The sequence below is a fragment of the Amphimedon queenslandica genome, unplaced genomic scaffold (assembly GCF_000090795.2).
Source record: "Amphimedon queenslandica unplaced genomic scaffold, v1.1 AMPQUscaffold_12451, whole genome shotgun sequence".
In the NCBI taxonomy this organism is placed as follows: domain Eukaryota; kingdom Metazoa; phylum Porifera; class Demospongiae; order Haplosclerida; family Niphatidae; genus Amphimedon; species Amphimedon queenslandica.
In genome coordinates, this window is record NW_003547312.1 from 1 (window position 1) to 11,290 (window position 11,290).

The window sequence follows — 11,290 nt, forward strand, 5'->3', positions numbered from 1 at the left end:
TTTCTCTATTAATTATTATTACTTAACTACATTGCATTTAACTCTCCTCTATAATCGTCTCATAGCCCAAGCTAATTTAGTTTAATTTTCTTGCAATTGTTTACTTTTATAATCATCAAAAATGACAAATCCAAAACGTGAATGTGCATGTGTAATGTACCATACAGCTGGCAACTTTTGAGGAATAAAACTTTTATGGATCTGTCCAAAATTCATTTTCATGGATTTCATTTTCAAGCATTTATAGCTACATGTATGTGAAGTGTAATTATAATTTATGCTTGGTCCAGCCACATCAATCTATCCTGATCATTGACCTAATCACTGTGTTAACACTTTCAACTAGATAGGGACTATAGTCTTATCTACAGACTATAAAGGAACTAGTCTCGCGGGGCCAGACTCAATATTTAGAATAGAGTCTGGTTTCATGCCTAACATCAACTTGTGATTGTCTGGCGGAATTCGGTCGACCTAATCAGATCACTGTTACTATGGTTACATTAGAATCCGCCCACGCACGGCATGTCTACTATCAAGAATGGAACTGAGTGAGCTATTAATACTTTCTTTCTATTTATTTATTTTACAACTGCCGACTGGATTGCCTTTATCTGCTCTGATGGTTAGACAATTAGGCAAGTAAAGAAATGCTTTGAAAAATAATGTGCTTGGATCCGAGATGAATTCAGCTGCCATGATTGCTCCAACTTCAGCACTACCGAAAAAAACCAAAAATGACAAGTACTTGACTGCTTTATTTTTCTTGATGTCAGAAAGCAAGTATGAAGTATAAAATAAGTATACCAGCAAGTATAAAATCAGTATAAAAGTAATAAATCCACAATATTGTGGTGCGTGGGCGTGTTTATAGAGATTAACATTCCTTGCCCACGCAAATCATAACATTGAAAACATGAGTTGATATTAGGCATGGCACCAGACTCTTATTTGGTAAATTAGAGTCTGGCTAGCGAGACTATAAAGGAACATGTAAGTTTTAAAGACTGGAATATCATCAATATCAGTAGTCTTGGTATCATTAACAGGTTTATACATGTATATAAGCAGGGATATACATTTATCCCTGATATATGTTATCTCATTACATTATAGTACGTGCATGTTCTTTTGCGAATAATATTTATAATTGTATAATCATGAATTAAATCAAAAGATATGTTTACTATGTTACTATAACACACTATAATTATTAATAGGCAGCATTTGACATTATAAGTTCTACACTAAGAACTGAGCATTATTATTAAATTGTAGCTTTTTGAAATTCATTTCACTCATTCCATTAAAGCATTTTCATATCATGAGATATCAGGCATCAAGTCAAAATTTTCTGGAGCTGGATAAATTTTCTAAGAATTTTGTACATATAACTGTTGATATAATTATATATATTTCTTACCCCATATTGAATCTTTTCATTTTCCATTACTTTTTGCAATCCTCTATTATTATTATTGAGTTAGTCTAATGTCATTAGTACATTTTTTACTTACTCTTGTACTGTCGCCATCAATTTTCTATTACCACTGGCAAGGAAAACACGCCATTGGGAATTAGCATGATATTTCTTTTGTGCCTATTACAATCCAATAAATAATGATATACATGTATGGTACAGCTCCATATTTTATTTGGTCAAAAATTTTGTCAATTTGATAGGCTGTTTTGTTTGATGGAATAGCAAAAATGGCAAAAATTTAGATGATAAATATTAATTTGAACAAGAAAAAGACTTGTTTTGACTGATAAAAGTTATAGGGTAAGTATGTAATGCATGACAAAACTAACCCATTTTTCTACCCATTTATCAGTTGAGCCATCATCACGATAAAAATATTGTGTCCATACTTCATACCCCTCATATCTATTTTGAATTGGCTACAAGTACATGTAGTCATGTACATAGTAATTTCATAAAATATATTAGTTACATCAATTATGAGATCATATCCAATGTCATCACTAATAGTTTCTCTTACAATAGCTTTTTTCTATTAGAAAATCCTAATGTTATATCTACTTAATAATAGTTACCAAATCTTCTGGATTCTTAGTCCATCCATCTGGTGGTACAATGTAACCAATTTGTGCAATAAATTTTTGCGTTTCCAAACACTTGAGCAGTCCTTGTGCCTATTTACATGGTATTATTATTTAACTGTAATATTTTTTACACTAACAAGAGGATCTTTAACAGCTGATTTAATGAGAGTAAGAACACTATCAGTGAGTTGTATATAAGCAGCCATACTTTTAGTAGCATCAAATATAGTTACCTTTCTGTGTCAATATGAAATTAGTAAAATGTCAAAACTAAAAATACCTATCCATGTCTACAGGAATCAATTCCGTATCATTTGCTCTGGTTAATATTATTTTGATCCTGAAAGTTTTGAGTAATAGACAATATACCCAGTACATGTACTTACATAAAATCAACAATTCTTGTTTTACGAAGATAATATAGGTCCCTGTAAATGCCACTGCGAGTGTTAAAAAAATCATTGTATGTCTCCAAATCCTATTATTGTAAAAGTGTGGATTTAGATACATTATGTAAATAATGTTTTCTAACATCTTCATGGAAGCAGATGTGTAATTTACCATCACCACACCTCAAAACACGAACTTTGGTCAGAAATACTCTATAAAATAAAAATGAAATACATATAGACTACATGTGTGACAAATGTATAAAATTCGCAGAGTTTTATTTTGGTAATTGGTAGATAAATGATAAAATTGCCACTACAAAATTCACCAGTTTTTTTCACATGCTCAATGACACATGGCTGCTAAATCCCCAATATAACAAGCGTAACAGTGTAAAAAATATTCCTATAATTGATTTCACCACCTTGCAAGTATAACTTTGTCGTTATTAAGACTTATAAAGGTTCTCTCTACCTTATAATGCTTTTAGAAAAGTCTTTAGACAGTATCTCTATGCTCTCTTGCTCAGGGGCGTATCTAAGCTCTGAGAGTTGGCTGGGCACGGAGAAAAAATATGTGGCGCGCGAAGCGCGCCGCGAAAAATTTTTAGAGCTAATTAATATTCATGATGGGCGTGGTCAATTAAATACTACGATTATTACTTTAATTAAGCTAAGATGTGCACTTTAGTGCTTATATTTTCTTCATTAGTAGTAGTACTGGCCTTGGGAAGACATTCAAACAGACTCAGCAGAGTTTCTTAGCCATTTTCAACTCGATTACTTTAATAATTAATGTGAATAGTCTAATAACTGATTGGTTAGTAGTAGTTATTATTTTAAAAATGGCAGCCCAATTGCCCAAATGGAGCTATGGAAGTCTCTACCATGTCATCATTATATTTACACTGGCTAAAACTATTAGCTATGCTAGTCTTGTCTCATTGCTATCATAATAAAGTGAGCAATATTTTTAAAAGGACTAATATACAAAAGAAAAAAATTTTTTGGTCTGCTGACTTGGTCGGGCACAGGCCCACCCAGGCCCACCCTTAGATACGCCCCTGCTCTTGCTGTTAGAAAGCTCTTAACTTTGTCCCATGTGTAAGCCGCCATTTTGTTTGCCGTGGCCACACCCATCCCGTAAAGGAGCGTGGGCGGATGGTTGCTAAGGCTTGTTATTTCTCCAATACAACGTGTATAGAAGAAATGTAAGTGTGGACATACAAATACCGTACAGAAGGAAATTTTGGAGGGACTAAATTTTGGCGAATTGCTAAATTTTGGTTATTGGCGGATTTTAATTTGGCGAATTTGTAGCCACGTGCCATTGAGCATGCGTATAATGGCTCAAAATGGCGAATTTTTATTTTGGCGAATGGCTATCAAAACGCCAAATTCGCCAAATTTAAATACCTCCAAAATTTCCTTCCATACGGTAAATATATACATAGCGCGAAGGTGAAATCAATTATAGGAACGACCTGGATGCTACGCCCCCAGGTCGTTAAAAACTGCCAATACATTGAAATCTTAGAATCACCAATAATTATTAAGCAATAAGCACCACCAAATTTTCTGCTATACATGTACCTCCAATTGAAACCAATTTTTGCCTCCAATACAGCAGCATCCCTTGTTGTGCAATCAATTACATTGACATTCATTTGACTTTCATTTAATATGATCTATAATGTACACATACATACTGTACATAAAATACAATTATTGTACCTCATACAGAAATTCTTTGTCTTGGATACACTGCATCTAAATGATAGAGTCACATTATTTCAATTGTTAACGTAATAATTATTTTAAAAATAAAACTAAATGCATACTTTCCTTTTTTCTCTCATAAGTTCTTTGATGAAAGTAATATATTCTTCAGGATTATCAAAATATCTTTTAAAAGAATCCATTAAATCTTCATTATCTGCAAACATGTAGTCAAACATCAAAACTGATGCTTCAGAAACATTCTATATTTAATACAAAAAATACATTACACAAATTTATGTACACCTATACATTCCAAGGCTTTTCAATGTGCTTTTTTTTGCATATTTCATTCAGGAACATTTCAAAAATATGAGAGAAAGGCCCATGACCCAGGTTAAAGCAGAGAGCAGCAATTTGTACACACAAAACATCAGACTCAGTAATATTCAGCTCAGGTTGTCTCTTTTGAAGTTGTTTGACATACTCTCCAGCAAGATAGTACATTCTGAAATATCAAGTTACATACAAGCTAAAATAATATTTCGGTATTTCTTAATTTTTACCCAATATATACTGTGTTCCATCCTTGAATAATTTGCTTTTGGTATATTTTGGTATATGTAACCTATTGTACATTTAAGATTAATTAAGAAATTAAAGGCCTATAGTTTACCTAATTGTTTGATATTTTTGAGTCTTTGAAATTGACGTGTTTTTACAATTTTTATAATCAGTGGATGATCAATGACAATGGAACCATGAATATCATCTTCAAATATCTATTATCAGTGAGGATTGGTTTGGAATATTATTCTAATTTGCTTACAAGAGGATTTTTTTCTTGTTCCAAAGCTAAAATGAATTATAATTATGATTATTAAATTGGAAGTAAAACATACCTTTCTCCAAGTTTTTAATTTTCAATAGTAACATTTGTTCTTTTTCTACCCAAAAATGAATTAAAATTTGTGTGAATGCTTACCTTGCACTTGTTTATCTCTTTCAATTTGTTGTAAAGTCATTGTTGTTATCTTTTCTTGCAATAATTCTATTTCTTGTTTACTCTTGGCTAGTGATGCTTTACATTGTTCTAAATTGTGAACTCTTGGTTGGACTGACCTTGCTCTTGTTGCATAGTCTGGTCTTTTTGCTTTAATTCTTTTTGCAGTTGCACAATCATTTTTTCTGCCATTGACAATTTTCCTGTGGACATAATACATGTAGAACATAGTTTCTGACTTAAAGCAAATGAAATACCTTTTAACTTTCCACTATGTGACAGCAAACCTTGTACTATCTTATCTCCTATGATTATAATTGTATAAAAGTTTTGTAAATCTTATTTACTTTCATCTTTATCAGTTGCTGACTGTAATTTCTCAATTTCTTCTGCAAAACTTTCCTCTTCACCTTCCTTCTCTTGATACGATGCTAACTGTACTTTAAGTAGTTGCAATTCTTCATCTTGCTCCTCAATCTTCTCCTGTAAAGACCTTTCCAGTTGTATGACTTCTGTAAAAAAAATTATATTAACACTATAGAGCTTTTTTTCTAATCATTAACAATTTAGCATATTATCATGTACATTTACATTACCTTCTTTGTCAGATTGAAATGAAGCAAGTTGCTCTTCTAATAATTCTCTTATTTCTTTTAGTTTCTCATTCTCCTATGTCATAACAATGAAATAGTTCAAATTTCTCACTAACTTCTTCACGTTCTGTTAAATGTGATAGTTTCTCTTGTAACTGCTTCATCTCAGCTTATAAAAAATTTAATGAACTATTGCAATGACATTATTTATACCTGCTTTTTTTTCAAGCTTATCACTCTCTGCTTTATAGGCACTCAGCATTTTGTTTTTAGTATCCAGTGTTTCCTTTAATGACCCTGATTCTTTCTTCAGTGACTCTGCTTCTTTCTTCAACAAATCTGCTTCATTCTTTGATGATTCTGCTTTTTCCTTCAATAACTTTGCTTCTTTCTTAATTGTTGTATTTTCCTATGAAATGATTAAAGGAACAAGTTATGTCAATAGGATCAAACGGCATATGTAATAGTAGAAGCAAGCTAAAACAGGCATTTAATTAGAGTATTCTTTTCATTCATTGGACTATTCTTTTCTGTTAACTGGAACTTTCTGGACTAGAGTGTTCCAGATTTGTCTGTTACTATAAATATGAGTGATTTTTTAAAATAGTTCAGTTCCTTTTTTAGTAAAATCATTTTGTTAAAATTCACTTACTTCTGGTGAACACTGTTACAATATACTTGACTAAATTATTTAAGTTAGTGTTCACTTACCGCTGTACTGTTAATCAGTTGTACATTCAATGACAGCATCATTTGTTTCATTAAACCACATTTAGTAGGAGTGGAGGTGTCATTTACCTGTATTAATAATAAAATGACTTCATAAAATAGTTTTTTTAGATCTACCTCATACACAGTGCAGTATCCAATGGTTAATTTCTTCACTTTGTTTTCTTTCAATACATCAATATTATTAAGAGCAGCTGTAATTAACTGCTCAGATAGAATCAAAGGGAAGGAGCAAGTGATGGTGAAGGAATTGTCATCTTCAACAACATTTAATCTGATATGTTGTGATAGATCCTTAAATACAGCTGATGAAAGCCTTTTGACATCATTGAATACTGACTTGTTAGCAACTTCATCAACAAAAATCGTAACAATTTCACACTCAAGTGGTGAAGCATATGAAATCCTTTCATTCAGACACTGACTGAGTTTTGTTGCCTTTAGCTCCTCGATTGCTTTTTTATATTCCTTAATAACTGATTTAGCCTCCTCTATATTGAACTCATTAACAAAGAACTCCAGCACACTAATATCATCAAGCTGACAGCTATCACAAACTAATTCTAAAAGTTCACGGATATCTTGACACTGAGCCACTTGAGGTCTTAATGCTTTGTCGTATGTATGCAATACAGATTTGATATTATCAATGGATGGAGACTGAGGGTTATTCATCATGATTGACCCCACTTTGAAGAATGTTTGCCCCATCTTTAATCGCATGGACTGAAACTGAGAAGTAACATTCATGGGAAGATAAATCTTTAACCCTATAATTCAAATAATATTATGACATCATAAAAAGCAAATTCTTACCATTGGCATCATTTGCTTTAATGAAGTCATCACTGTGATAAACTTCTCCTGTAAAACTATTATTTACATGTCTATGTTGCAGTACTTACTGTATTCTTCCATGATAGTATTTCCTATCTCAGCAGTGGCTGCTGCTTTGCACAAAATCTCAGCAAATGCTTTAAGTATTTGATAGTCAATACAAACAGCTTCTTTTATTTGAATCAAAAGAGCTTCTCCTTGTACATTAGTTGGAAGGATCATCTCTTTTATCAGTTTTGCTGTATGCAAAAGTAGAATCAACTGAGGTAATGTAGTCAAAAGAGATTGCTGAGCTGAATGACAAGCAAGAATTTTACAAGCAGGATGCTCTATAAAGAAGTAAAAAATTATGCTCATTTTCATTAAACTTACTCTCTATATCTATTCCATCAGCTACTCCATTCTCTCCTAATTCCCTCAATGCTGATACCAATGAATAGATGCTAGGACCACCTTTCTTCTGAACATTATCAGCTTTTTGTAACCATTTAGTAAGACACTCACGTAGACACGTTAAAACACTTCTTTCATTTTCTTTATTAATAACATCTAGTGTAGTAGGAGATAGTCCAAGATAAAGACCAAGATCATAGTAAGTGACTCCTGAGTAACCATGTCTTTTGAGTAATTGAATTACCTCAGCAAGATCAGTAACTATTAAATAATTGTATTTAGTATAAGAAATAAGTAACTAAACATACTTTGCAGTTGATTTGTATTGTCTGCTTGTCCAGGAGAAGCCATTGAGCTCAAGTTTTGCAAAGAAGGGTGGGGCTCAATAACAACGCCCACGTGATCTGATCTAATTAAAGTAGGAGGGGCTAAGCCATCCTAAGATGCAAAGCTAAATTTTGTGATGCTTGATTGAGCTTAAAGGCTTGAATTGAGTGAGTCTGAGGTAGTTTCATCTTTTGTAAACTGATAATTCTATTTTATGTACTATTAGTGTCTATATATTTATCAGTAGTACTGGAGTAACTGATGGATCAGTGATACAATCATTGGCAAGTTATGACTGATGAGAATTACCAGCTCACTGAACCCTGACTCTAAGAAGTTATTCTATAATTATTATTTATTTATACTACTGTATGGGTACAAAATATCACGTGGGATTAATTTTCATTATTTTTGTTGTGTGAAGTTTTAATCCAGTGAAATTCTTCATATGACCACACCTTATAGTGCTTTAAAAAGAAAACGTAAAATTGAAACACTACGAAATTAATATTTTCCCAAAAATCATGAAAATTTAACACCACAAATATTTTTACCAGTACAGTATCTGTTATTGTTATTGCTGTTGTATGAGGAGGAAGGAGAGAGAGGGAGTAGTTCCACTTTAAAATAGCCATAGCTCAAAAATATTTAGTCAGGATCAGCTCAAACTTTCTGCACAGCTAAGTACATCAATATGCATCAGAAAATTTAATTAAAAATTGAGGGGATTTTGGAGCCATTTTTTGGAAAAAATATGGGCTGTATACCCTGGGGTATTATTCAGAAATAGTAATTATTATATTTTTATTCATAACTCAATGGCTCCCCCTATAGTCTGAAGAGCTGTTACGTGTGTATCCTCCATATATAAATTATTTTGAAGTCACTAAGGAGGCTCTCAGTTCCTGTGATCGTCAGTTCCCAAGGTTTCATGCTTTCCTTAAGTGTAATGAGTCCAAACCAGAGTGTGGCCGCCAGACACTATCAGAACTACTGATAACACCAGTACAAAGAATACCAAGGATCATATTATTACTACAAGGTACATGTATATTATATAAATACTAGTATTTACATGTACTGTACATTGTAATTTAGCTGATGTTGGGTAAGATAGTTCTCTCATTTTGATAGTCTTTTTCAAAATTAAAGCCCATCATTTTGAACCATTATTCATTCACATGCTTATCCCTTGTAAAAATTCCCAGCAAGATCTTGTTAATTTTCTTACAAGATCATGACAAGAATCTTGACAATAATTCGCAAGATCTTTCCTGAATTTGGAACAAGGATCATGTAAGATAGTGGAAGATCTTGCTATCAAGATTCCTTCAAGTTCTTGCAAGATCAAATGCAAGATCTTTTCAAGATTCTTACTATGTCTTAACAGGATCTTTCCTGAATTTGGAACAAGGGTCATGTAAGATAGTGGAAGATCTTGTTATCAAGATTCCTTCAAGTTCTTGCATGGTATTTTAGCATACAATGCTCTTTAAAAATTAATGCAACAGTAAAATCTAGGCAAGATCTTACATTGCATGAATGCATAATACATGTGTAAAATGTTGTGAAATGTGAATGTGAACGTCATTGATTTTTTGATTGAAGTGATTAAAACTTCAGTTTCTTTATATGCTGCCATTACTGTTAAGGCTATCGTGGGTTGTCAACACTTCCTGTGACGTCACATGATTTGTAAGATCTTTCAAGATCTTGTAAGACTCAAAATACTGTGATGTGTGATCTTATAGTATCATAAGATTATTGGCAGATTTGTCAAGATCATAAACTTATGAGATTTTGTAAGATCTTATAAGATTTTAAGTTAACAAGATCATGTTAGTTCTTACAAAGTTCACAATGTGGGATATTTCAAGATTTTAATTAGGCATGATCTTACATTTTCTAACATATTCCTTTACTCATAAGATCTTTGAAATTCTTACAAAAATTATAGTCATGTTACATCTCGGGAGATCTGACAGCTTCTTAAAATCTTATGAAATCTTAAAGCAAGAATTAGTAAGAATTTCTGTGACAAGATTTTACAAGATTTCTATCTTGCATTTTCTTGTATTGTCATGTGAAATCATGAAACATCTTATAAGATCTTGCTGGGATTTTTTACAAGGGTAATGGCAGAATCTTACATATAATGTATATGTAGCTGCAAATTGATTACATAATGGCCACATTGATTACAAGCAGTTGGAGGAATCAGTTGAAAAACTTAAGAATGTAATGGAGTGAGTTATACATCACTACATGTACATGTATTTTATTTATTTATTATTATTAATTCTTCTAGACACATAAATGAAGACAAGAGGAAGACAGAGAAGCAGATGCACATGTTTGAACTTATACGTGACATTGAGGACGTCCCGGTAATTAGTGGGTGGGGTCTTTAATAACTGACTCCTCCCCTTTAGGCGACGGTCCTTTCATCTCATCGTTGGTTTATTTCAAGACATGATGTGTTGGAGTTAAATATTAGCAATAATGGAAAGACTAATAAACCATTGTCTATAGCATTGTTCCTCTTCTCTGACAGCATTGAGGTGAGATAGAGGAAGTGTCTCATTTTTATATGCTAATTTCACCTGTACTGTAGCACATGGTTTTCCCAAAAAATGGCTTCGAAATCACCCCAAATTTTTATTACATTTTCTGATACATATTGAAGTCCTTATGCTGTCTAGCAAGTTTGAGCTAATTCCGACTTCAATTTTTCAAGTTATGGCCATTTTAAGAAAATGCCAAAATTCTGAAAAATATTCAAGGCTATAATACCCATGGTTTTTTCTGAAAAATGGCTCCAAAATCACCCCCCCCCCAATTTTTATTACGTATTCTGATACATATTGATGTCCTTATGCTGTGTAGAAAGTTTAAACTAATTCTGACTTCAATTTTTCGAGTTAGGGCCATTTTAAGAAAATTCCAATATTTTGAAAAATACCTTGTACTATAGAATGGTCTTATTAATTAGTGTCCCTCCCTCCCTCTCTCCTACAGATTGCTAAGATAAGAAGTGGTCATGGTTTTGTTGCTATGAAGGACTCATACAAACCATACAGGTACATGTACATGTATTTTTAGTATACATGCATGTACATATACATATACATGTAATGTACATACATGTACATGTATTACTGTTGTTCTTGTTACTATTTTTAGACACTTGGAATTCCTCACATATTCTAATATTAGATCAGTCATTGATTCAC

At 32.4% G+C, this 11,290-nt stretch overlaps 2 protein-coding genes and 1 long non-coding RNA gene across 4 annotated transcripts; all 3 read right to left on the reverse strand.

The window, feature by feature from the left end:
- Nucleotides 1-1,200: 1,200 nt before the first annotated feature.
- LOC105314851 (deoxynucleoside triphosphate triphosphohydrolase SAMHD1-like) lies at nt 1,201-4,437 on the reverse strand. The gene is made up of 13 exons (XM_020003997.1): nt 4,298-4,437; nt 4,191-4,226; nt 4,050-4,144; nt 2,600-2,669; nt 2,454-2,545; nt 2,348-2,407; nt 2,205-2,304; nt 2,059-2,157; nt 1,956-2,015; nt 1,813-1,902; nt 1,518-1,600; nt 1,424-1,466; nt 1,201-1,373 (listed from the first exon to the last, which is right to left on the reverse strand). The coding sequence occupies exons 1-13, from the start codon at nt 4,412-4,414 to the stop codon at nt 1,323-1,325; spliced, it is 996 nt and encodes a 331-aa protein (XP_019859556.1). The 5' UTR covers nt 4,415-4,437; the 3' UTR covers nt 1,201-1,322.
- Nucleotides 4,438-5,079: 642 nt separating this feature from the next.
- On the reverse strand, nt 5,080-5,855 carry LOC109587777 (uncharacterized). Of its 2 annotated transcripts, XR_002187785.1 has the most exons (6): nt 5,775-5,855; nt 5,526-5,690; nt 5,436-5,483; nt 5,298-5,381; nt 5,161-5,256; nt 5,080-5,122 (listed from the first exon to the last, which is right to left on the reverse strand). It is a non-coding gene; the product is annotated as an uncharacterized LOC109587777 (long non-coding RNA). The 2 variants fall into 2 exon arrangements; XR_002187784.1 differs by having other exon boundaries at nt 5,161-5,381.
- Nucleotides 5,856-5,952: 97 nt separating this feature from the next.
- LOC109587776 (uncharacterized) lies at nt 5,953-7,211 on the reverse strand. Its single transcript, XM_020003996.1, has 3 exons — nt 6,618-7,211; nt 6,483-6,569; nt 5,953-6,180 (listed from the first exon to the last, which is right to left on the reverse strand). The coding sequence occupies exons 1-3, from the start codon at nt 7,209-7,211 to the stop codon at nt 5,953-5,955; spliced, it is 909 nt and encodes a 302-aa protein (XP_019859555.1).
- Nucleotides 7,212-11,290: the final 4,079 nt, after the last annotated feature.

What these genes read in the sequence shown, in the direction of transcription:
- LOC109587776 (XM_020003996.1), bottom strand. Translation starts at nt 7,211, where the DNA reads ATGGGGCAAACATTCTTCAAAGTGGGGTCAATCATGATGAATAACCCT. An exon ending in GATACTGCACTGTGTATGAG is followed by an intron (nt 6,570 to 6,617) that starts GTAGATCTAAAA and finishes TTATTAATACAG; the next exon opens with GTAAATGACACCTCCACTCC. An exon ending in AACTGATTAACAGTACAGCG is followed by an intron (nt 6,181 to 6,482) that starts GTAAGTGAACAC and finishes ATCATTTCATAG; the next exon opens with GAAAATACAACAATTAAGAA.
- LOC105314851 (XM_020003997.1), bottom strand. Translation starts at nt 4,414, where the DNA reads ATGTTTGACTACATGTTTGCAGATAATGAAGATTTAATGGATTCTTTT. An exon ending in CAGCTGTTAAAGATCCTCTT is followed by an intron (nt 2,158 to 2,204) that starts GTTAGTGTAAAA and finishes CCATGTAAATAG; the next exon opens with GCACAAGGACTGCTCAAGTG. An exon ending in TTGATGGCGACAGTACAAGA is followed by an intron (nt 1,467 to 1,517) that starts GTAAGTAAAAAA and finishes TAATAATAATAG; the next exon opens with AGGATTGCAAAAAGTAATGG.